Source organism: Triplophysa dalaica, chromosome 19 (genome assembly GCF_015846415.1).
Source record: "Triplophysa dalaica isolate WHDGS20190420 chromosome 19, ASM1584641v1, whole genome shotgun sequence".
NCBI lineage: Eukaryota > Metazoa > Chordata > Actinopteri > Cypriniformes > Nemacheilidae > Triplophysa > Triplophysa dalaica.
In genome coordinates, this window is record NC_079560.1 from 8,188,680 (window position 1) to 8,215,035 (window position 26,356).

At 38.4% G+C, this 26,356-nt stretch overlaps 1 protein-coding gene and 1 long non-coding RNA gene across 3 annotated transcripts; one reads left to right on the forward strand and one right to left on the reverse strand.

Moving 5' to 3' along the window:
• Positions 1–68: 68 nt before the first annotated feature.
• Positions 69–25,504, forward strand: rictorb (RPTOR independent companion of MTOR, complex 2b). The gene is made up of 38 exons (XM_056730204.1): positions 69–156; positions 282–329; positions 2,241–2,338; positions 3,292–3,356; positions 3,837–3,968; positions 4,328–4,391; positions 4,798–4,924; positions 5,004–5,173; positions 5,299–5,366; positions 5,917–5,984; positions 6,308–6,390; positions 7,063–7,150; positions 7,241–7,331; positions 7,832–7,898; positions 8,059–8,139; positions 8,216–8,316; positions 8,439–8,604; positions 8,738–8,839; positions 9,821–9,867; positions 9,948–10,083; positions 10,236–10,435; positions 11,452–11,578; positions 11,711–11,875; positions 11,978–12,054; positions 12,314–12,392; positions 12,765–12,874; positions 12,974–13,061; positions 13,327–13,419; positions 13,530–13,636; positions 15,552–15,823; positions 17,843–18,866; positions 19,884–20,061; positions 20,232–20,316; positions 20,395–20,598; positions 21,153–21,305; positions 22,002–22,125; positions 22,359–22,497; positions 23,032–25,504. The coding sequence occupies exons 1-38, from the start codon at positions 75–77 to the stop codon at positions 23,104–23,106; spliced, it is 5,184 nt and encodes a 1,727-aa protein (XP_056586182.1). The 5' UTR covers positions 69–74; the 3' UTR covers positions 23,107–25,504.
• LOC130407411 (uncharacterized) lies at positions 10,312–19,868 on the reverse strand. Of its 2 annotated transcripts, XR_008904621.1 has the most exons (5): positions 19,504–19,868; positions 11,970–12,049; positions 11,660–11,862; positions 11,462–11,573; positions 10,312–10,448 (listed from the first exon to the last, which is right to left on the reverse strand). It is a non-coding gene; the product is annotated as an uncharacterized LOC130407411 (long non-coding RNA). The 2 variants fall into 2 exon arrangements; XR_008904620.1 differs by lacking the exon at positions 11,970–12,049.
• Positions 25,505–26,356: the final 852 nt, after the last annotated feature.

Genomic DNA, 26,356 nt, shown 5'->3' on the forward strand with positions numbered 1-26,356 from the left:
CTTCATCAGATTGTTTTCTCGCAAAAACAGACACGGCACTCTGCGCTCGACACCAGTCCTCGCGATATACCGCGATGCTTCCGGTGTTGTTAACGTCTCTGGGAAAGATGGCGGTCAGCATCCGAGGCCGTCCTATCCGAAGTATACGGATGCGAGGTAAGATTAAACTGAGTCTGTGCGGCAGATTTACAGATCCGTCAGCATAATATTGTGCCACGCTCACCCGCTACATTTTAACTTGATCTTTTTATCAATGTCTCGTCTTGTCTCTGGATAAACAGGACGAAATGACAGCGGGGAGGAAAATGTACCACTCGATCTCACAAGGGGTAAGTCAAATGAACCCACTGAACTGCCCAACTAACATTAGACAGCATTTTTTGATCCGCGTAGGCGTGTTGAGCGTGTATTTACTTCACACGTCCCAGATGTGCATGTGATGCCCAATTAGGCGGTTAAGGAGCACAGTTTACTAGATTTTGAGACAGTCCTTGAGTATACATGACACATTTCAGTCCTCGTGCACGAATCTCTCTTTTAGAGAGAATTTAGCCCAAAACGTACGAAAAGCTGGTGTTAAATAATAACGCGGTGCGTCAAAGTTTCATGTGCAACTTTTATTCATGCGACACCGAATTAAAACAACAACATTGTTTTGCTGCAAAAATCGTGTTCAACTCGCGTTTACGTAATATGTCATATAACCTTAACCAAAAATACGTCATCATTACTGATACTTGTTGCTCGATGACTGGTTATGGTAGTAATACTGCTGATGGTTTTTCATGTTGTTGTTGTAAGGCATGCTCAGTCCCGACTCACTATTTCTCATTCATCAGCTGACGGTATTTGATTAGTATGGGCTGTCAAGCTTCCTTGTGAATCTCAATTCATAGGTCAGCATCATGTCCTAGATGTCATTTGTATTAAATGACTGTACATATCGTCATTCAAATCCAAATCTTGACTGGAAATGTCATCGTGGATTGTTTATTTTTTGTTGTGCACACACTAGTTCCCAGGGACTGTAAATAAAATGTTGGTGTAGAAATGTCGGAGGGTTGTTGCTATTTGTCATCATAACAAATAAGGGTTTGGCTTGCGGATTCTTTGGTAAGATAAGCCGTTGTCACGGAATCTTGTTGGTTGTTTCGCAACGTTATGGTTGGTTTTGTTTATTACAACTCGAGCATCAAAGTGATATATTTCAAATTGTACAGTAGAAATGAATGTTTCTTACCAAGTTGACTGTTGATGATTGTGCAATGTTTTACTAAGAAATGTCACTGTACCTGTATGCATTTGGCAGATGCTTTACCCGCAATGACTTGCAGTGCATTCAGTATGTGTATTTTCTGGAAACCAAACGCACAACCTTTGCACAGCTAATGCAACTGAGCTACAGAATGTTTGTTATATAAAATCTGTTATAAATCTTGACTTGTCAACAAAATCTTGGTATGTTGAATTACAGATTAAAAATCCCCATCCACTTAAATCTCATAGTTGCATTACACAGAATTTATGACTGTGACACGCTTCAATTGTTTCTTTCTCCTAAAATACTCGTATTCACACAAGCCCTGGTTCCAGTATGATGAGTCATCGGGGACTCTGTGAACCAATTAGTGGGTTTTGCGTTATTTTAGTCCAGGTGATTGAACAGCTTCCTGCGCGACTGCTGGGGGAAATGAGTCATAAGAGCTTGTGTTTTTGAGTGTTTATTCTACATCTTTGAATGAACTCCTAAAAAGAAGCAGACTGAAGTAGTAACCCTGACGTAATATGAGTTCAGCCATTATTGTGGATAGGAGGCTGTCAGATAGTCAATTCCATCCTGTTAAAAGCTAAAGTGCTCTATTTCCCCACCACTAGTGGTACCAATCCGAACTGCGAAGATAATGGCTTTGCCAAACACTCCTCCAATCTGTCATTGGTTAAGCCATTGTTGCTATGTTATGCTATAAATGAAATGGAAGAGATTTATTTTAGTGGTTTGTCTCCTCATTGGTTTGATGTCAGGAAGTTCCATTACGTTCACATGCATTAAAGTCTTTCGGAAAATGCATTAATGGTCAGGCTAATCCACTTTGTGCTCTTAATGAATGTTTTATAATGTTACTATTCATTATGTGATCATATCCTTTATTTTTCTCTTTCTCAACTGTAAGCTTACCATCAGTGGCAATGATGCAACTTCTAAAGACTTATTATTTCTGATCAACCTCTTTTTTTTCTAGACCCCTGCGAGAATATGCGAGAGATCCTCCAGAATGTGGCCAAACAGCAGGGTGTCTCAAACATGCGCAAACTTGGCCACCTGAACAATTTTGTCAAGGTTTGTCATTGCCATTTACAAGCAACTTGTGTTGCGATAGAACGAGGAATACTGGGATGTAACGTGTTAACTGCCAATAGCCCAATTATTAGAAAATTGTATCCTTTCTGGTGCATATGTTTAACATTGACACAGTTCTGGATGTGAATTCATACCAGAGTTTGATAACATTGAGTTAGCAGCAGAGAAACAGCTTTTCTGCATCATACAATATCTGCTACAAACTAATTGAAGCTCAGGTGCATATTCTCAAAACATTTGAGAACTAGAGTACTGTATTTGGTTAAGTTTGGCATTTGCACCAGCAGATTATTTTAGCACATCAAAATCTATTCCTTATCTTTCTGACAAAGGCAAACAAGACAGGTCACAAGTAGCACTGACTTAATTCTAAACTTTACTAAACACATCTGATAGCCTTTCTCGGAAATCTCTGCTTTCTATTTAAGAATTCAGCTGACGAATTACAACAGATTTGTCAGATCTTGGCAGTTGTTCATGCGTGCTGCTGTCGTAAGCGATAAACTATTGGGCTTTTTCTGTTAGACAGGTTTTATCAAGCAAACCGAGCTGTCAGTTGAATAAACTATCTGTGTATAAAAAACATACCCTCCACTCTTTTACATTTACATTTAGGCATTTGGCAGACGCTTTTATCCAAAGCGACTTACATTGCTTTTATCCTATACATTTAACATAGGTATTTGCAATCCCCTGGGATCGAACCCACAACCTAGTGTTGTTAACGCAATGCTCTTACCACTAAGCTACAGGAAAGCTCATATATGAAAGCTTTTTATATATAAAAAAACATATTTTACTCCGTGTTAAATACCTTTAGGTATTTTAGAAATATTGATGTTGAAATTTAGAGACTGACATTTATAAGAGCTATCAATATCTCAACGTGTAGCCAAGACGGATTAATAATCACATGTTTGTTTTTAATTCAGCTTCTCTGCAATGTCGGCCACTTCGAGGAAAAGTTTGGCTTTACCTATGAAGAAATTATTATCTGGTGAGTCATGAAGCAAACAAACAAATATGCTTGTCACAAGTTGTAAGGTTTTCACAAAGGTGTTATGAAGGTGGAAAGATTTAAGAAATTTAGTTTTTCTGTTATCATATTATGCTTCAATAACATTTAATTTAACTTAAAAACCAATATTTGACTAAATGTAGATGAACGTTTTTGCGTGATTCATTAATGCATGCTGTTCTAAAGAAAACACATTTTTCACACTCTTTCACCTTTAATAATCGAACTTTCTCCATTTGTGAAACGGCTGACCATTTCTGCTGACATCATCAAGACTGCATTGGCAATGTTATTATTATAATAATATAACCCTACAATTTACTTTAATCAAATTCAAAAGGATAAAAAATCAAGTACCATCCTGCGTTTCTGCAGAATATTCTGTTTTACTTGGACCGTACTTAACTTCAGTTTTTATGAATGTTGACCCGTATTGACATCAATTTGGTTCTTTTCTAGCCTCAGATTGGCTCTGCTCAATGAGGCCAAGGAGGTGCGGGCGGCTGGCCTGCGTGCCCTTCGCTACCTCATTCGAGACTGTAATATTCTTCAGAAAGTTCTGCGTCTCCAGGTGGATTACTTGATCTCCAGGTTTGTATGTCTAGTATGTGGTAAAGTATAGTGAGGAAGTTGCTAATTTCCTTCATCAGATGCAGGATTTGATGATAATCCACAGTGAGTTGTGAATCAACTCCTGTTAGGATCTCGTTCTGTGTGTGAGGGAACTAGAGTTCATGTGAAGAGCTAGTCAAGTCTAGTTAAATTCAATCCGAAGCACAGTGGTGAATGTGTCCCGCTGTGGGTCCATAACTGAGCCTGAAGCACTGGCTTTCTCTGCGTGTCAGATCTTGAATGGAAACATGAATCGAAAGGCATTTAGAAGTAGTATTCATCCTCTCCAGCACGTATGATGTGATTGCTAATGCACTTTATGATCTTTTTATCTGTAGATGCATTGACATTCAGCAGAGTAATGAGGTTGAACGCACACAAGCTCTCAGGCTAGTGAGAAAGGTGAGCTCAGACTGACATTTTCTTGTTGGGTGCATCTGGTTTTACAGTTCAAAAAACAACAGTTCTTTGGTGACAGTTCACCCAAATATAAAAAAATCGTTTTCTCACCCTCGAGTTGTTCTAAAACTGTGTAAATTTCGTTGTTTTAATGAACACAGAGAAATATATTTGGAAGAATTAACCAAACCGTTTTTTCATACTATGGTAGTCGATAGTGGCCAAGAACTGTTCTTCCAAATATCTTTCTCTGTCTTCATCAGAACAAATACATTTGAGGGTGAGTAACTGGACAGAATTTTCATTTTTGGATGAACTGTTCCTTTAATGAAGATTAAAATAGGTATTGATAGCCCTGAATCTATGTATAGACAGATTCAGAATGCTCTTATCTCCCAAACTTTCTTAGATGATCACTGTGAACGCCCTGCTCTTCCCAAGCTCGGTCGCAAACTCCCTTATCGCCGTGGGCAATGACGGACTGCAGGAACGGGACCGTATGGTTCGCGCTTGCATTGCCATCATCTGTGAACTCGGTGGGTCCTCGCTGTATTTAAGAAGCATTCTGAGACATTTTTACACAGATGTTGAGTGTGTTTATGTTTGTCCACACAGCACTGGAGAACCCAGAGATTGTGGCTAAGAGGGGTGGTCTCAGCACCATACTGAAGAATGTAATCGACTGTCAGCTCAGTCGCATCAATGAAGCTCTGATCACAACCATCCTGCACCTGCTCAACCACCCACAGACGCGGCAGTACGTTCGCTCAGATGTGGAGCTTGAGGTATGGAGATCTTGGTGGGACACGTTCACCAAATGTTCACCAACTGCCAAATCTTTGCTTATGTTAGTTGTTGTCTTTTATAAGCACAATTTATACAAGTAACATTTTCTGTTTCTTTGTTTTAGCAAATCTTGGCACCTTACACCGACTTTCACTACAGACACAACCCAGACACAGCTGAGGGTCAACTCAAGTAAATGTGCAGTCTTAAAGGGATAGTTTGCCCAAAAATGAAAATTCTGTCATCATTAACTCACCCTCAAGTTGTTCCAAACCTGTATTCATTTTGTTCTGTTGAACATAAAGATATTTGGAAGAATGTTAGACATTTTTTGTTCAGGGACACCATTCACTACCATAGTATAATGTATAAATATTGTATCAATTATTTTGTTGAAAATCAAATGAGAGATTTTGAAGAATTTAGAAAATCAAACCGTTCTGGGGCACCTTTGACTACCATTTAAAATTTTCAATGCTAGGGTAGTCAATGATGTCTCAGAATTTAACATTTCTCACATTCTTCCAAATATCGTTCTCTGCGTTCAACAGAACAAAGTAATTTATACACATTTGGAACAACTAAAGGGCAATTAAATGATGACAGAATTTTCATTTTTCTGTGAACTATGCCTTTAAGACCCTTCATGGTTTTACTTAAAGGTTGCAAAGTAAATACTTGAAAATACAAACATGGAACTCGATTTTGCAGCTTTTTTAGTTTCGTGTTTTTTTTTTAACAGGGAAGACAGGGAGGCTCGATTTCTGGCCAGTAAGATGTCAATTGTTGCTTCCTTTCGCTCGTGGGCAGGTAAGCATGTTTCAATACTTAGAATAATAAATCAGAATTATGGTTCCAATGGATGCAGGTTGCATATCTACTTAGTCCACAATGCATTCAGGAAGTTACAGGAACAACCCACATGTTATGTGGAAGGCCACAAGCTTTCTGTAAAAAAGTTTGCGGTTATTTTTGCATCTAATAGTGATATCCTCTGTAAAACGAGTTCAACCAGTATGCACCATTAACATTGAGTTTCCTCATGCAGTGGATGTATATCATGGCTGTTGTGCAGTAGATGTATATCATGGCTGTATTGAGAAATAACCGTTTGCGTTCCGCTGTCTCTCCAGGCATCATTAACCTCTGCAAGTCAGGCAACTCTGGGATCCAGTCTCTCATTGGTCTGCTGTGTATACCAAACATGGAAGTGAGGGTATGATGGGATATTATAAGAAAACTTGCTGTACACACAAGATGCAAATCAAATTAGTTGTTCCTCTTGTTTTTAAAAGCAGCATTGTTGATCGCTTAAGGGGGTTGCACACCGGACGCGGAACCGCCGAGCTGCGCAGCGTAGTGCTATTGTTTGTAAAAATTAACATATTGTTTTCTATGAGTGTACACACACCTGCGCCGCCATTCTGCACCTGTCGGCGTCGCTGTGCAACAACTCCGAAAGCTGTTCTGAGTCCTACAGCGACACAATGCGCCATGCTTAATTTAACATTAAATTAGATATTCTTTTACTGAAATTATCCTTAATGTAAACACTGACTTCACCATAAACTGCAAGATGTATTTATCTGTTTGGGAATAACAGAAAAACATCTGAATTCTACCACATTAATAGTGGAGTTGTCCTAGACGCGATGATGTGCGGCTCGGCGCTCTGTGTGCGACCCCCTTTAGGGGACTGTCAGTATAATGTGACCCAATTCAGATTTTTTGCTCTTATGTGACACAGATCGGATGTGTTCTATGACCGTGTTAACAGGAAAAAAAGTTATTCTAAATAAAAAATATATATGTATTATATAAACTGAACCTCAAGACGAGAAAATAGCGCTTTCTGCTCAAATACTTAATCCCTTCAATCTCTTCACAGCAAGGTCTGCTGGAGGTGATGTATGATATATTCAGACTCCCCGTTCCCGTGGCGACGCAAGATTTTATAGAAGCTCTTCTCAGTGTGGGTGAGTGCTACCGCGGTCTGCTCGCGCTGATTGACATTTACTGCATTCCATGTGAAATCACACTTACAGAAATGACATCGTGTCTTCCAGACCCCGGTAGGTTTCAAGACACTTGGAGACTTTCAGATGGTTTCGTAGCCGCAGAAGCAAAAATCATACTTCCACATAGGGCGCGGTCCAGGTAAGAACATCTGATCAGGGTGAAGGAGTATTTGACACGAATATGAAGAGTCTACCATGCCGTCATGTTATCTTATATGTTTTCCCAGCTATTGATGTGCCGGCACATTTGAATTTGACATGCTGATTGATTTGTTGTCATCATTACAGATATAAAAATATATATATATATAAATACACAAATGTAAAAAATATAAGACCATTTTCTCAAACAGTTATTTCATATCAGAAGATCTATATTAACTCAATAGAGTCATGAATTTCGTGTTTCCTTTTAATATATGTGTGCATTTGAAAACATATTTCAAAGAAATAAAGTTGTATACATTTGGGATGGCAAAAAAGCGAATTTTCATATTTGTATAAAATTCCTTTGAATAACCATGTAACTGACCTATCTCATGAAGTAAAATATATCTGCCTTGTTTAATTCTCATCCACATTGAAAGCATTGATTTGATCTTACGTTTGCATCTTTGATGTTTGCGTTTGTCTACACAGACCTGACTTAATGGATAACTATCTCGCCTTGTTGCTGTCTGCCTTCATCCAAAGTGGACTTTTAGAGGTAATCTACCACGTCAACTTGACAAAAAGGCTTATTTCTATTCCCCTAATGTTAGTTTCTTGGTTTTTTTTATGTTATTCCATACATGGGGAAGTCTTTTCTGAGGCTAATGTATATAATAACTCTTATAACACAACCAGTCTGTTGTCTTTATTTTTAGGGTCTGGTTGAGGTGATAACCAGCAGCGATAATGACATTTCAGTTTGTGCGACCATCCTCCTAGGAGAACTCCTGCATATGGTATTATTCTGGAATCAACAGAACGTAGATTATGTAAAGCTCAAAAGACTGTGATTAATCTTCATTTTATTTCCAGGCCAACATCATCCTCCCTCATTCCCACAGTCACCACTTGCACTGTCTGCCCACTCTGATAAACATGGCTGCTTCTTTTGATATTCCTCAGGAGAAAAGACTGTGAGTTAGCTGTCCTGTTTTTCATATCTGATGATACAAATAGCACAGTAGACCCACGTGATTATTTTCTTCCGGCATTGTGTTTTGATGAAGACTTAGCTGTGTTTGGTTATGATTCTCAGACGGGCGAGTGCTGCGGTGAATTACTTGAAACGGTTTCACGAAAGGAAGAAACGAGGCCCTAAACCCAGCAGTCTTTACCTAGACCAAATTATTCGCAAGTCACTGGCCGCTCAGGGCTGTCGGGACCAGCATATCAGACCCCAGAGAGACATTTTTGTCATAAAGGTATGTGTTGGTGGTTTTGTTATTTGTCTTAATGGCTGGTGTGAGATAATGGCGCTGGTAACCGAGTTGAAGGTTCCTTGTTGTTTTGTGTAAAAGTGTCAGGCTATCTGTATTTGTATTTGTGTGCTCTTAGGACTCGGAGGAAGCTCTAATGCTGAACCTCAAAGAGAGCCAGATTCTCTATCATAAACAGAATTTGGACTGGAACTGGATCCTGATCAGTACTATATTGAAGGTGAGGGCTTTTTATTTCCTAAATCACCCCAAAATAAAAATTCTGTCATCATCATATATTCACCCTCTTGTCATTTCAAACCTGTATGACTGACTTTCTTCCGCAGAACACAAAAGAAGATATTTTGAAGAATGTTGTTGTTAGTTTTGTGTCCATACAGTAGAAGTGAATGGGTATCAGGGCTGTTCGGTTCCAAACTTTCTTCAAATGATCTTTTTTTGTGTTCTGCAGAAGAAAGGAAGTTAACTCATTCGCCGCCAGCCTTTAAAAAAAAAAAAGTTGACAGCCTTCGCCAGCGTTTTTTAACATTTTTACCCAAATTTAATGGCTCACAGTAAATTTTCGGTAAAGAATATATGGACAAACAATATGTCAAATGAAAGAACAGAGTCTCAGCTTTTAAACAAATGAAACTGTATTCTTCTATCTTCATTTGTTCTTTTATCACCTCTTAGATGTGGGTAGAATTCTTAAAAAATGCATCATTTTAATAAACAGCTGAGATAATTAATGTTTTTTGTCAAAGATTCCGCCCAGATTACACTCAGAACAATCATTAAAAACCACTAAAACATATACGTTCTAGGTTCTGGGATTCTGTACTTTTAACAAACGTGTGCCACCTGCTGTTAAACAGTACAAACACTGATTCCCGTAAAAACTCGTCTTTGGCGGGGAAGCGTTTTTTTTATTGATGCGATAACTTGTCAATGGCGGTGAGTTAAAGGTTTGAAATGAAAAGAGGGTACTCACTTTTTTTCATCAATACTATCACTTTTAGGCTTGGTCTAATGTGAAAAGAGAGTAATTTTATTTATTTCTGAATACAATTTCTGAATTAGGATTGTCACTTTGTATCTAATGTAAAAGCATTCAGTTTTAAACTCATGTGGGCATTTTATTCATGGTAAAAACATTTTTTACATTCATCATATAATTGTGTAATGTTCTGTCTTTTTGTTATTTACATTTATGCCGCAGTGGCCAAATGTCAACCTACGCAACAACAAAGATGAGCAGATGCACAGGTAAGCACAGGCGAGTTGAACATCTCATACGCTATTCTCATTATTCTCTCTTATTGTAAAAGCTGCTCTTTCTGTCACAGGTTCGTGCGAAGGCTGCTGTTCTTCTACAAGCCCAGCAGTAAGCTATATGCCAGCCTAGAGCTGGATCACAGCAAGGCCAAGCAATTAACAGTAGTGGGCTGTCAGTTCATTGAGTTCCTGCTGGAGTCAGATGAGGTGAGATAAAAAAAGAGCCTTAAAGGAACAGTACACCACAAAAAAACGGTTTCTAACAAAATGGTTCGGAATACCATGAGGATCTGGAAATGGTGACCTGAATATTTTTCTGTATGAGTATGTGTTGATAGCATGTGTTGCTGTCTTCTCAGGATGGCCAAGTTTATCTTGAGGATCTAGTGAAGGATATTGTGCAGTGGTTGTCCTCGTCCTCAGGGCTGAAGCCAGACCGTAGTCTGCAGAGCAATGGTCTCCTCACCACCCTCAGTCAGCACTACTTCCTCTTCCTGGGCACTCTCTCAGCCCACCCGCAGGGTGTTAAGATGCTCGAGAAGTGCAGTGTCTTCCAATGGTTAGTGTAACACCTGGCAGAACCGAGGGTTATATATTAGGAATGCATAATGCGTTGATGACCAGCTAAAAGAATTTGTGGACTGCCCTTAACTTCCGGTACACATTTGCAAACAATAGAGCACCTGTAGATTATTTCTGATAAGAAAGCAAATGAAACCGAGAAGAACTGTTACAGGGTTAAACTTGTCACTCCAGTATTTTCAATTTATACTGAGATACCAAGCTCAACCACTAGGTGTCAATGTACCGTACGGTTTCTTTAAATGCAACCAACTACTGGACCAATTCAGCAAATTGATCATTTAAAGGAAAAGTTCATCTCAAAATCAAAATTGTGTTATTGTTTAGTCACCCTCATGACGTTCAACACTAAGTCAACTGCAGTCCAGGCACACACGTCCGATGAAATGGTCTATAACTATTTGATGTCTGATTAACATAAGCAAATAAGGATGACCAGTTTATTTTTTTATGGTAGGACTTGATTTACTCTTCTGTGCTTTAGACTTGTAACCAATTGGTAAAGAAAAACTTTTTAGGCAGATTTTTTAATGTTAATACAGCCTAATATGATACTTATTTTTACTCCACTGCATTTCATTAAAGTTTTATACTTTTTTCTTACCTTTAATACTTGGGTACATTTAAAATCTAGTACTTTTTGTACTCAAGTTATATTTTTGACTAAAATACTTGTATTAAGGTTCTACATTTTTAATGTGTTTTATAAACTGTTTTTCTACCATATGTAGTCCTGAAATGATGTGTACTGGAGTAAAAAGTATGTTAATATGCTTTGTAATGTAGTACAATAAAACAATTCTAGAGTAAAGACACTTCAAAGTACAGTTACCGGAGAATGTACTTGAAAATATACTTTAGAGTAAAAATATTTTTGCCAACCTCTGATTTGTAGTTGGTTATGTACAAACACAAACAAATCTTTTTTGGACCATTTTGTCAATTCTGTTTAACGGACACTAAACCCTTGAAATAATGCTTTTGTTTTGGTAGCCTGCTGAACCTGTGTACTCTGAAGAACCAAGACCATCTTCTGAAGCTGATCGCTTCCACACTGGATTACAGTCGGGACGGTTTGGCACGAGTCATCCTCTCCAAGATCCTCACTGCTGCCACTGACGTAAGACAAAGAGCCATTATGCTTTACACGTTTGACCATTTATCCATGATTGACTAAATGTATGCAGTTGAATCGTTTTACCGTATGCTGCGGGCTAAGTAATGATGTTCCTTTAACATCCTTTTGACACAGAATGGCAGGCTGTACGCCACCAAACATCTGCGGGTACTACTCCGAGCTAACGTGGAGTTCTTCAGCAACTGGGGAATGGAACTGCTAGTGACTCAACTTCACGACCGCAACAAGGCTGTTTCAATGGAGGCTTTGGACATACTGGATGAGGCCTGTGAAGATAAGGTGATGTTAACTTTTCTTAAACTGCATAATACAAATATAAAGAGCAAAAAATGTTTTTTGTCATTTTATTTAAAACAATAAATTCCATTCTTACATTTGTAGGCAAACCTTCATGCTCTGATTCAGATGAAACCAGCACTAACTCATCTGGGAGACAAGGGTGTGCTGTTGCTGCTACGGTAATAAATATATTTTATTAAATGTTTATTTTATTAACCCTCTACATAATTTAAGAACTGTGTTTAACAGTTAATTTTACAAATATTTAACTCTTTACAAATGCCATTTTGAATCATATGCATCACTCTTAACTGTTAAGACACATACTGTTTGTTGCCTATTGGGAATTGAGAGTTTTAATTTTCACACAGTAAATTTCAACGAAGTTTTATGCAAAATTAACTGTTTCTTCTCTGATAATCTGTCATTCGTGTCTAGGTTCTTGTCCATTCCAAAGGGGTTCTCCTATCTAAATGAGAGGGGATATGTCACTAAACAACTTGAAAAGTGGCAGAAGGTACTTCATGTTTGCCATTTATTTTGGACTTTAATAAATGCGACTTTAGGTTTTTAGAACTCATTATTACATTTACATTTATGCATTTGGCAGACGCTTTTATCCAAAGCGACCAACGTTGCATTGTATTTTACATTTGTACTATATGCAGTGGGATCGAACCCATAGTGCTAGTGCCGTGCTCTTACCACTGAGACACAGGAAAGCTTTATTCTAGTAATAAATTATATTTTCTTTTGTTTGTACTTCTTTTTACAAACAGTGGCTTCAGTGGGTACCTAAATTAGATTACATAATGTTAGCTTAATCTTTGAGTACCCATTTATTGTTTATTATTATTTATTCAGCGATAACCCTTCTGTCCCCCTCTAGGAATATAACCTCAAATATGTGGACCTCATAGAAGAGCAGTTAAATGAAGCCCTCACTACTTACAAGAAACCAGTAGATGGGGATAATTATGTGCGACGAAGCAACCAAAGGTTTTGGTGGACATTTATTTCTTATCTTAGATTTTTTTAATCTCGAATTTATCAGTAATATTTGAAATGTCTAAGGCTCTTCTAAATTGTTTCTTACAGGTTACAAAGGCCAAATGTTTATCTTCCTGTGCATTTGTATGGACAACTTGTACATGATAAAACAGGCTGTCATTTAATAGAAACTCAGGTATGTGTTCTAAATTAATTTATGACGGGAATAAATAAACTATGTCACCTAAAAATGACCATTTGCTCACCCTCATGCCATTTCCAGATGAATAAGTCTTTATTTCTTCAAAAAAAGAGTTTTTCATTAATATATATATATTATAAACATTCAGGTCTTATAATTAATGTACTTTAACATATCCCAAATTATTTCAGTTGGTTAACAAATTCTTTTGAAACTGAACAGAAGGGGAAACGCAATACTTGTTTTCTGTCTTTGACAGAATGTTGTTCCAGATCTGAGCTACACAGTCCGCTGCCCAGTACTGGACAAATGGGAGGGCATAAAACAGCTCAAAGCTGCACTTTGGGGCTTGGTGAGCAGCTGTGTTTGTTGCATGTTGAATCATGTTGGAACCCTTTTTTTAGGTTTCTCTATCACATCATAGTGTTATAATATTTATTATGAAAATCTATTTGTTTAAAGGGAAACATCGGCACATCTAACTGGGGGCTGAACCTCCTACAGGAAGAGAATGTGGTTCCAGACATTGTTGCTCTTGCCCATGACTGTGAGGTTCTGTCCATCAGGGGGTATGTAGTCTTTACTCCATATTCAGGCTGGAAATCATCGTCCAGTAATGTCAACATTTAGAAATGGACTTTGTGTTGGAGATCGATATTGTACTTTGCTTTGTTGCTGCAACCGCAAAATGTGTTTATAATATACCATTGCAAATGTATCAACTGCTTTCACCCCTTTAAACCAGTGCAGTGATGATGTCGTTTCTAGGCAAGCCTGATAATCTAAATCACCTCTGGGAATTTCTATTGGCTTTTAAGAACGGGGACTTTTCGAAATATGAGTGAAAAAAAATCAGGGCTGTACGTTAACTTTTTGGCACGGAGCACTGGTGCTACACAGGTCTAAAGTTTTGTAGCACAGGCCAAACAGTTGTAGCACAAGTATAAAACGTTTGTTATATTGGATAAATATAGTATACACATACAAATATTTATGTGTAGTTTATCACATAAATTGGCAGGTAAAAGACAAAGGACATTAATGATACAGTTGGATAAATTAGGGCCATAATTTTTCCGTTTTAATTTTTCTTAAAGTCCTCTGTTTTCCATTTCTTTTAATTTACAATTATTATATATTTGTCCACATACTGTAGTATACTGTTGTATTATTCACAATGGTAAACTGCAGTAAAATTCCTCCTTGTGCATATAAAATGGTGTTTTTGATATACTATTTTATATAAATGTTAAATATTAGTTTGGTAAATATAAGTATACTCTATTGTTTATAGTTTATAAATTTACTGATATAATATTACCATTTAAAATAGAAGTATTATAATACAATATAGTGTTTTTAATCTGGATGTTCAAGATTACCAGACTTTTTTGATGGGTCGTCGCGATGTGTGGCTGACGATATCTTTTCTCTAAGAGCGAAATGCTTATGAAGTAAACTCAGGTCAGCTCTGGAGATGGAGTTCATGTGTTCATGTCCTCATACAGCGATGCAGACAAATACACGAGCGTCACACGCGTGTACTAATGCGTTTACTACAGCTCATTTACATTCACGCTAAACAAGCAGGTGACATATTTAAAAAGCCGGAGAGCCCCTCCGTTATTCCTTCCCTGTTTTCACATTGCAGAAATCACAGGGCTCTGAGGAGTCAGTGCAGCAGGAAAGCAAGTTTTAAACGCAAAAACAACTAAACTTGCAGTGTACTATTGATTTACATCACACACACGAGCACCTCGACAAACACAACTCACACAAACAAGCGGCTCTCCCTATAACATGTGCAAAACTGTATCACACGGGTGCTACACATTTTAATTTATTCAAGCACAGGCAGATTTATTCGTGCGTATTACTTGTGCGACAGCCCTATATAAAATGTTTTCCTTATTTGTTTTGCAATATTACACGCAGTCATATCTCAAACATCTTAAGATTCGCTTGTTTTGTTGCAGTTACACATGTTTATTCCCTAAAATATGTAAAGTGAAGTGTCAACAAAATATGAAAGTTCAAAACTAAAAAATAAGGAATCAATTGAAAAAGCGTTGTAAAAACGAATTTTAAATTCCTGAACCAATGGCTTGTTCTGTACTAAACTGGAAATTATGTTTCTCAGTAGATGTATTATATCAGTTTTCACAAGTGAAACTACATTAAGCAATCCTAAGTTCCACTTCCTGTTAATACACAGTAGCCATCGTAGTTATTGCTCAACGGACTAGATAAAGGATTTGACCAAGCGTTAAGAGTGAACTCTGTTCACTGAACCAGACGGTCTTGCCTTTTCAAAGTCTTACACAGCTTCAATATGATTGCCCAAGAACCGCTATGCTTGTCTGAATTGCTCAATTCAATTGTGTCATCCAGCCGCTCCTGCTATTTGGCAATCTTGCATTCTTTCATTTTACACTGTACTTTGGTTTTACATGTTTGTTTTTCTACCTTTTCATCTTTTCTCAGCACATGCCTTTATGTTCTGGGCCTCATCTCTAAAACGAAGCAGGGTTGTGAGCTCCTGAAACTGCATGGTTGGGATGCGGTCAGGCACAATCGCAGGCAGCTCTGGCCCGTGGTGACGGATGAGGTGGAGCAGCATCAAAACCCTCAACAACAGCAGACCCCACAACAGCAGCAGCCCCTCATCCAGCTTTCATCAGCCCCCAGCACCCTCAGCTTGAACTCGGAGTCCACTGGCTCCAGACATAATAGCGAGAGCGACTCTACACAGCCCAGTAAGTGCTGTTTCCACTACGGGTGCGCATGCGATATGAAGATATTTGATCGCGAACGATTATAATGACTGCACAATCCACTTTTTCGGAATAATCGTTACATCTTCCTATATAGTGCAAGACATATTATATCCGTCGCTGTTCTGTTGAATTCGTCAACATCCTTGCGCTAGATTATGCCATGTTAATGAGCTGGTATACGTTGCTTGTGAATTCAGTAAGCTTAAGAGACGCGGTAAGTGATAATGGACGGAAACACGGAGGAGTTGGTCCCTAAAAACAATTCTACATCAGTAATATTGAAATGGTTTGGGTTTTCTCCAACTGACACGGCCCAAACAACAGTTATTTGCGAATTTGGCAATGATAAGATTCAACACAACAAACCTTTTTAACCACCTCAAAAGAAAGCACCCGAAAGAGACAGTCAAATAAATAAAGGGATCCTACGCGAGTAAATCATGTACGACCAAGCGTCCGGAAACCTCAAGGCTTTAACAAACAACTTTAACGAAAGAAGGATTTGAGAAAGACATGATTCCCATAAAGACTGTGGAAAATGAGGGCTTTAAAAGACTGCTCAAAGTCGTAGATCCACGTTACAAAATACCCAGCCGCAAATATTTCTCCTCCACGGCCATTCCACAGCTTTACTCCGAGTGCTGCAACAAGATGCAAAACAAAATTCAAAATGTTAATTTTTTTCTAACTGCTGATTTATGATCTTGCACTTGCATTAAATATTAACTTGATTAAAATATTCTTCAAAATATAAATGGTAAAGAGTATATTTTTATATGGTGACGTAGTTTGGCTGTATTGTAGCTCCTTTATTTTGCAAAATAGTCTCAAAAACAACTTGAAGAAGAATCGGGAAAAAATCGTGAATCGTGATCGCCCACCCCTAGTTTCCACACACTCAGCTATTACTCATCACTCTTACTGCAACACTGTGGTTTAGGCCAGGGTGGAGGTTAGTCTTACCACCTCACAGATGCGGCCGATAACTATGTATACTAGCATGTTTTTCAGTTTGTTAGTAGTCTAATCTTGGATTTCTGCTTGTCTGGCTTCATTCAAGTGTTGAAAAAGTAAATACGACAGTAAAACTATTGTTAAATGTTAAGATGTTTTTTCTCATTTGTAAGTTGCATTGGATAAATGTAAATATTTTTACATCAAGGTGATTGAATGTAGCGAAAGAATTCATCTTCAGTAAAGCGAGATTGGCACAAAAGTTGGCACCAGGGTGTTCTGGTTGGTAAAACCCTGGTCTAGATGTTTTTATTGGACACACACACCTGGCCCGAAGTTTTCCGGTTTGTGTTTGGTCATAATATAACAGTCATGCACAGATATGTTCAGCTGAGTAGAAATAGAATGGAAGATGCATGAAACATTTTTCGGTCATTTTCTGCGTTTGTTTTTAGATGATTAAATACAGTCGGTAAAACTGACTCGAAGAAGCTGGCAGAGGCAAAAGTTTAAGCTTTCCTTTGCTAACACTTTAAACATTGTGGCCTATTGGTAGTTGTGTATACAGCTGCAGGAAAAATAAAGAGACCATTCAAACTTGAATATGAGCCTGTTTACTTTGTAGTATTCAAAGCATCTTTTGTGTTATTTTGATTTTTTTTTGTTTAAATTTGGGAGAAAAATTTTGAATAGTTCACAGAATAAAACAAAAATTTGACCTAAACACAAACCTATTAATAGTTAATTCAGAAAAACTGAGCATGGTCTTTGAAATGGTCTCATTACTTTTCCGGGGCTCTACATTTGCCGCAAATGTCCTGCATACCTGATGAATTAATACACATTACATTGTAGATATTAATTAAAATTAAAAAAAAAATCTTTAAAGTGTTGTCCGTAACAGGTGATTCAATTTAATAGGGCTAATCATGCTCTCTTGTATAGAGTGTCCCATCATTAAGGTGGTACTTTTCCAAAATGTCATTATTTTTAACCAAAATGTGTTACATTTCAACTAAAAATGCCTAACTGTCCTCACTTCAGGCATGTACATCATGGATGACGATAAGTTGGAAAGCCCTGAGGACCATCCGTTGTACTTCAGACCCAAACTTCCGAAGGACCGCAGCCCCTTCACCATCTTGTCCTCCAGCAGACTGGTGCGTAACCGCTTTCTCATCTCCCTCTCTGGAAAGAAGCTCCGCAGTACCAGTGACCCCAAAGGCACGGGCAGTAGCGATAAACTCCAGGGCGAGCAAACATTCGGAGGCCTCCGAAGGAATCGCACAGTCACTGAGCCCTCCATGTACTCCCCCGTTCAGGGAGATATGTTCAGTCCCGTGTTTACGGATGGACATCTCCCGAAGAGCCCAAGTGTCAGTCTGGAGACCTCCTTTGTGGGTAACAAGACCTCAGACACAGAGGGCAGCACATTCAGCATTGGAGATCCAGAGGTACGTCTGCACAAAACCGCTGAACGAGGTGGAGGGGGAGACGGCAAGCGAGAGCAGACTAGTCGGGAAAGGCTGGCCGGCGACGGCTCCACCTCTGGAGGCGGCCCTCCGTTCAAAAGCCGCAGTCAGAGTTTTAACACGGATACGACCACCAGCGGCATCAGTTCAATGAGTTCCAGCCCATCCCGGGAGACGGTGGGGGGCGTGGACTCATCAACCAATGACACGGATTGTATTAGTCTCAACACAGTCATTAGCACCCAAACCATCAAAACACTGAACTCTCTCACGCCCCAATCCAACCACCTACCCCTGTCCAAATCGAACTCCGTGCTGCTGATGCCCCCGGGCTCCTCGCACACCCTGCCACGCAGGGCCCAGTCCCTTAAATCCCCCTCGGTCACCACCATCTCAAGCCTGACGGACTGCAGCTTCATGTACACGAGCCAACGGGACGCGCTGGGCTACGCTACACTTAAAAGACTGCAGCAGCAGCGCATCCATCCTTCGCTGTCCCACAGCGAGGCGCTGGCCTCTCCCGCCAAAGACGTGCTTTTTAAAGACGCCATCACCATGAAAACCGGCAGCTTGGACTCCAGACTCACACCACGCAGGTAAAGCAGATTGACCCTTGCGGGGTGGCGCTAACCTCTTTTCCTTTCTGGCGTAACTAGGCAATTTTTGCTTCTTTGCTTCTTTTTTTCTTTTGATAACTATCAGTTGTCACACAATGTTTACAGAATTCGTCCACGTTATTGAGTCATGTGTCGCTGTCCAGCTAAAAAGCTTTCCATATTTCTTCACCAAATGCATTTATGGGCGTACTTAAAAGTATTTGGAAGAATCTTTGAGTGATTTTGGACCTTCCGTCTGAAGGAAACTGACACCCCAAAAAATCCCCTTTGAAATCCCTGATTCCCTGTCCAAATAATATGCTCTGTTTCTGATGGTCTCAGGTATACTAAAAAGCGCTTCAGATGTCTGGGCCAAGGTTCGAGCAGGCCCCATCGCGGATCTCTGCTCCCACGGTGCGTGGAGAACCACCCAGGCTGACGCCTCCCTCTTTCAGTTTGAACGTCCACTTAAAACCTTTTTGTAAATAGCGACCCCTGGCCTCGGCGCCTCTTTATCGCCCCCTTTTTTATTTCCCTATAGCGTTTCCACAGCTCAATCCTTAACCTGATTCTCTTCAACCATGACTCCTCAATCCTTCAATTTGCCTTGACAAAATAGAACAAAATAAAATCTTACCTTGATTGAATCTACTGTAGTTCTAACACGACTTTATAACCCAACCATTATACCCGTTGTCCCAGAATTCCAAGTAGTTTGCCGATTGTGTAATCCTGTTGAAATCCCCGTACCACGTTAGCCACGTTCCCGCAATTGATCCGAGAAGCATGTAGAGATGTTTGTGTTTGCATGAGACAGCCAGTTAAGACCAGCTGCTTACTCTCTGAATTGTAAATACGCTTTTTCTACAATCCTATCAATCATCTGTTAGCCAGCAAATAGTACAGCAAACAGTTCCAAATGAAACCTCTCTCTATCTTGCTTCTTTCTCCAATTTTCTGCTTCTTACAAATACTTCTCTAATCTCCTTCCTGTGGTCGTTCTCTCTGTGGACGCAGGTTTCTCAAGGCTCTGAGTTTTGCATCTCTGGATAAAGAGGATCTTCTGAGCCCCATCAGTCAGACATCACTGCAGCGTTCTTCCTCCGTGCGCTCCATGGTCTCCAGTGCCACATACGGCAACTCCGACGACTACATCGGCCTTGCACTGCCAATGGACATCAACAGCATGTTCCAGGTTTATACTACATGGTCCATTTTACTCCTGATATTAACGTCTTTGTTGGGTGATGCAATCACAAAATCAGATCAAATCTTTTTCAGATGTTCTCATGACCACACTACAACTATGACAACTTATTAAACTTATAACTGAAACTTACTTTAATTCCTTTGGTTGCTGTCTAGATTAAAGACATACCGTACTTCCAAAAGAGAACGAGTCCGCCATCAGAGGACAGATCAGCGAAGTTCTTCTCTGAAAATGTGGATGGTGAGGACCTCAGTTGTTTGCATTTCTGATAGCCTTATTTACCCTGTTTTAGTATCTCATTGATGTGTTTGTCTTCAGGTTCCAGCGAAGGTTCTAGACATTCTGTTTTAAGGTCTCAGTTGAGTATTACAGAGCTGATCGCTGTGAGCCAGACGGATCACCAGCAGCTGCTGGGTGCGGAGGAGACCGGCCTACAGGAGCACAGTGATGAGAACTGCCTTTACTGCGCAGGGCTGCACGTGCTCGGCTGCAATTCAGAAACTTCAACCCAAAATCGCCCAGGTAAGATCTCATACTTCAGTTAACAAGAAGTGTTCACCCAACAATAGAATTTCTGTCAGTGTTTACACATTCAAAAACCCATATGACCTTCTTCTGTTGCTTGGACACTTTTTAATACAAAGGTGTAGTTCTTGTGAACTGGGTCTTTAATGGGTCAGTTCACCCAAAAATTATGATTCTCATTTATTTCTCCTCATGTTGTTCAAAACCTGTATATACACTCTTTGCTCTGTGGAACACAAAAGATATTTTGAGAACTGTCACAGTGGTTAAGATCCATGCAGTGGACCTCAATGGGGTAAAATGTTGTTTGGTTCCCAGTGTCCTTCAAAATATCTTCCGCAGTAGAAAGTGTGATACTTAGGTTTGGAATGACATAAGGGTTAGTAAATGAAGAAAGAAATTTCCCCATCCCTTTAAAGCTCTTAACAATGAACCACTTTTTTGATATTTTCCAGTATTCTGTGTCATTTTGGAGCTATGCTACCTTAGTCATCATGAAGTTGCTCATATTGATAAAATGTTTTGACCTAATTGTTTTTTTTTTACTTTAGACTATGGTGATGCACCATACTCGGAATGGTGCAACCAAACCATACACAACCTGGAGGTGATGCCCCAGTCCAAGTTCTCCGGGGTTTCCTGCTGCAGTGATGCTGTTTCTCAGAGCTCTGTTGGCAGCACGCGCAGCACTGAGCTTGTCCTTGGTGAGAAAATCTTTGAAATGGTCAATCCTTGACTGAAAGTGTGTTCATAGTTCACCCAAAAACGAAATTATGTAATCGTTTACTCACCATCTTGTCATTCCAAACCTGTATGACTTTCTTTTTCCGCAGAACACAAAAGAAGATATTTTGAAGAATGTTGGTAACCAAACAGCACTGGCCCCCATTCACTTCTATTGTATGGACACAAAACCAATATAAGTGAATGAAGGCCAGTTAACAACATTCTTCAAAACATCTTCTTTTTTGTTCTGCAGAAGTTAGAAACTCACACAGGTTTGAAAGGACAAGAGAGTGAGTAAATGATGAAGAATTTTTATTTTTGGGTGAACCAAGTAACCAAGGAGGCTTGCAAGAGGCTTATTTTCTCTTTGAACGGCTGCTGTCTGGTCGGAGCTACAGGGCACTGAGCACCAAAACAGTCAGACATAGGAAAAGTTTCTTCTCTCAGGCATTCTTCCTCATGAACGGTTAAATGTTCTTCTACTGTGCAATAAAAACATGTGCAATACACAACTATATATACTGGAAGCTTCTGTCACTAAATCAAATTCCTTGTGTGTCCAAGCACAATTGTCAATAAAGCTTTTTCTGATTCTGGTTTGGATTCGGATCTAGATTCAGATTGTATTTGAGTAGTTTGAGATTTATTTTATATCTGTTTTCCATCTCTCTCAGGAGTTAAAAATATTCCAGAAGATGCTCCAGCCTGCCGTGTTCTTCTGAGGAAGGAGGTGCTTCGGCTGGTTATCAACCTTAGCTCCTCAGTGGGGACCAAAGGGAATGAAACTGGACTCCTCACGTAAGATGATTCTTCTTGACTAAGCAGTTATTTCTTAATCCATTTCTTAACATGCATTGAACTGTAAACATGATGATAGTCATTATTAGCCCACTTGGATTAGGACCACTTGGTTTTGATTTGTGAAATGTAATGTAAAGTGAAATTCTCAAATGTAGGGAAAACTATTAGAAGTTTAATATAAGTATTATGTTTCTTCCATATCTCAAAACTCTTTCCTGGTTTCGTTTCAGAATCAAGGAAAAGTTTCCCTATGCGTTTGATGACATCTGCTTGTATTCTGAAGTTTCTTACCTGCTGGCTCATTGCATGTTTAGACTAGCCTCACGACGCTTCATACAAGAACTCTTCCAGGATGTTCAGTTCATTCCGGTATTGTTATCAAATAGTTTCATGTCAAAACAGTCTGAACAGTTCACTTTTCACAGTTCAGCGCTCATCATTTACTCTTCCCCTTGACATGTACCCCCTTTATGACTTCTCTTCTGCAGAGCACTAAAGAAGATATATTATATATCATATATTAAAATGACTTGGGGACCAATGATTTTTGATAACCAGTATTTTTCAAAATATATTATTTTGTTTTGCAGAAAAAGTCATACAGGTTTAAACAGACAAATGATGAAAAAATTCTCTTTTTGTCTTTAACTGTGTGAACCTGCACAGGTTGCATTATAAGCTCTCCAGAAGCTGCTAAATTGATCAATTATGTATCATTAAAAAAACATATTTCATGGTAAAAGTATAAGAGGCAAGTTCTTAATCACAGATTTACTTTCTAAGTCACAAAAAAAATCATTTTATTTTACACAAATTATAACATGATGAATGTGCATTAATAAGTAATATTATCATTGTTTGGAATATGGGTTAACTGCCTGCTTCCATTTTTTCCATTTGCAGATGTACGAGGAGGCCGAGAGCGTTCTGTCAAAGCCCAAGAAGTCTGCCACTATAGATCCTCCATCAGATCCCTGATTCTCCAGAGGATTCACACTATTATCTTCCTTGATACACCAAGTTGCCAATCCATTTCCCTGCCGGTGCACTTAAACATGGTATAAGAGACATGCGGGATAGATATAGGTGGATTGAGTGAGACAGAGCGGTACGTTTAGAGAACAAACATACCTGAACAAAACACTGCTCAGATGCATTTGCGGTGCATGTTGTAACCAAATAATCCTTTTGTCAGGCAATTATGAACCACAAACCATTCAATGGAAAGTGAAACTGAATTGGAGGAAAATATCGCAAACAAAATTTTAGTTTCTAGGATGTTAACTTGAGTAAATCCTGTTGACCTTATTGTCGTTTTTAAGGGCATGCGATTCGGGTTGCACGTAACTAAAGAATTTTATCCCGAGCCGATATCTTGACACTAAAACATTCCGGTTGTTTCTCTTTCCTGAATTTACTTCTACTAATTCTGGCTGTTAAAGGAATATTAAGAAGTTGCTTTTGCGGCAAGAATGAGCAAACCCTCGGCTTTAGTTCTGATGTGACTGCTCTGCGAGACAATCATCACTAAGTAATAATAATGAGCAACTGCCAGTTTTTATTTTCATTTTGTACCTGATTCATGGAATGACCTCTTCTGCTTATTCGATTCTTATCTTGACGTTGCAGTCACCAAACTCCAAGGAAAATGTGTTTGCACATACTTGATGTTATAGAACCGCAATTTTACAACAGTATGAGTATTGTATGATTGTTTAACTGTGTTAACTGACCTCTGAAACGTCATCCAAAAAATATCTACGTTTGAACCAATAGTAAACAAGATATTTATTTATTTATATGCTTATTTATTGTTTGGTCCAAGCAGCTTCTCTAGGTCCTTCACACTTCATTTCCAGCTCATTAGTCTGGATTAAACCCAGATGTGTTATTTCTGGCAGTCAGTTGAAAATATTTCATAGCATTTCATTTCTGCTATTTAGTTTGTAAGGTTCAGTCTAATGATTTCCAACTAACCCGGTCACCTTATAAAAGTATTTGTTTTTGTGTAGAACAAAAGACAATATTTCACAATGTTTGTGCTATGACACAAGTTATGACATGTTTAGGAGTCTAACTGGCTACCGCCTGTAATTACTATAAAGTATTCACTGTTATGGGTCAATCTGGTTTAAAATTAAATTTGGACAGTACCAAAAATGAAAAATTCCATATTTGTACTTTTAAATTTACTGTAATGAACCATTTTCTATGCAATGTGGCTGTGCATTTTATGTGCATCATGTTATAAAAATAGGACGATCAATTTTTGTTCTGGACTGGGCCATTCGTGACGTTAGAAGGCTTTAATTGTTTTCTCACATGTAGAATTCATGACATTTACCTTTTTTATTTATTATAGAAACTAATTAATCTGACTTTACTTCTGAATTAAGCATCAACTTTAAACCATATTTTTTTATTTTGTGAGAGATTAATTTAGAAGTTTGATATGGCCAGCAATAATGCTAGTAGTTGTAATAATCATTTTTTATATATTGTTCAAATCTATAATGCATGTGCATTACCCCATCAGAGTTTTCCAAGAGTAATGGAATTAAACGTCAGGTGATACTGGCTCATACGATGCTGCTTAAACTAAATATGATGTTTTGGATTTATGTACTGGCTGGTAAAATCTTCGGACATAAAGCCACTAATAAGAAAATATTTTGAAGGGAATCTGTCCCTGATAATGTTCTTCGTTGAACCGAGAGTAAAGCATGTTACTTGTGCGCTCAAGTTTCAGGAATTGGTGATATCCCAGAATGTAAGGTCGTCCTTTGTGGATCTTTTTCCACAGTGTTAAATCATGTTCTTGGTTTGTCTTTAACACACTGGGGGTTATTTGTACCCCTCAGGATGACCGTAAGCCATTGTTTTAAAGGATTTTGTATTGTAATGCTGGTATTAAATGCACTGGTGTTTTTAAACCTTACAAATTATAGTGGCAAAAAGTGCTGAGCAATTGAATTTGTGGACCAAGTTCCAATTATTTTGAAGGGGGTTGTTTTGTCCATCACTATTGATGCTAAGAGTGTAAAGGAAAGGCATATATTTTAAATGTACATTAGTTCAATGAAACTGCACCTTTCCATGATTTTGTTTTCTGTTAGTGCACTCATGATTTTGCAGAGCACTGAAATTTAAGCACCGTGTAATAATGAAATTGCAGAGAAAGATGCAAGTGTTATTTATATTTTTTCCGGAAGGGAAAAACTCAAACTGTTGTACATACTTCTGATGTTTTCTTAATAATGGGCTTTCTTGTATAATTTAATGTGTTTTGAGAATGGGGTGGGTTGGGGTTGATAGTTATGAGCCTTGAGAAACAATCCAATGAAAGGGATGCATCCTCAATAAAAAATTCATTGTATTCACTTGTTTTGTGTTTTCATTTAACATGCAGATGATAAACGTGTGCCGTATGTGAAGTCCCAAAAAGATTGTTGTTATTATGAGTGTTAGAGTGCATATACAAGTCAAAGGTTTGGAAATTATTTATTTAATCTTTTCACAATTAAAGAGTAATAATAAACCCAGTGAAAATATGGAGTACAATTTTAGCTGGGAATTATGTTGTGACTAAAAAAATCTAAAATCAACCAAACTATTATAGCATCTTTAGTATGTGTGTATTATAAAGGCAATTTATATTTGTCTAAAAAAGGTAATTTTAGAAGTTGTGGTAAATATAAATGAATAACGCAGTTTGTAATGTTTAATGTACATTATTATCTCTTGTAGTTTAACTGTTCAGATAGTAGATGACCTCAGGAAAGAAATTTCATGTTAAAGTTAAATACATATCAGATTTAGGATATTTCCCCAAACCGGACATTTCTTAAAGGGATAGTTCACCCCAAAATGAAAACTCTGTCATTAGTTACTCCTTCTCTAGTTGTTCCAAATCTGTATAAATGACTTTTTTTGGTTGAACACAGGAGAGATATTTGGACAAATGCTTGTTACCAAATAGTTCTTGGACCCCATTGACTACCATAGTAGGGAATATATGACAATGGTAATCAAAAGTGCCCCAGAACTGTTTGCTGTCCATTCTTCAAAATATACTTTTTGTGCAGAAAAAATATATATAAAGTAGCCTTTGCCTTGTGGTCAACGGGGTCCTTATTTGCTTATAAGCACTCTTCCAAATATGTTTCTGTGTAATACAGATTTGGAACAACTCGAAGGAGAGTCAATTGTGAAAGATTTTTTTATAATA

What these genes read in the sequence shown, in the direction of transcription:
- rictorb (XM_056730204.1), top strand. Translation starts at nt 75, where the DNA reads ATGCTTCCGGTGTTGTTAACGTCTCTGGGAAAGATGGCGGTCAGCATC. An exon ending in TCCAGACTCACACCACGCAG is followed by an intron (nt 18,867 to 19,883) that starts GTAAAGCAGATT and finishes CTGTGGACGCAG; the next exon opens with GTTTCTCAAGGCTCTGAGTT. An exon ending in CTTCTCTGAAAATGTGGATG is followed by an intron (nt 20,317 to 20,394) that starts GTGAGGACCTCA and finishes GTTTGTCTTCAG; the next exon opens with GTTCCAGCGAAGGTTCTAGA.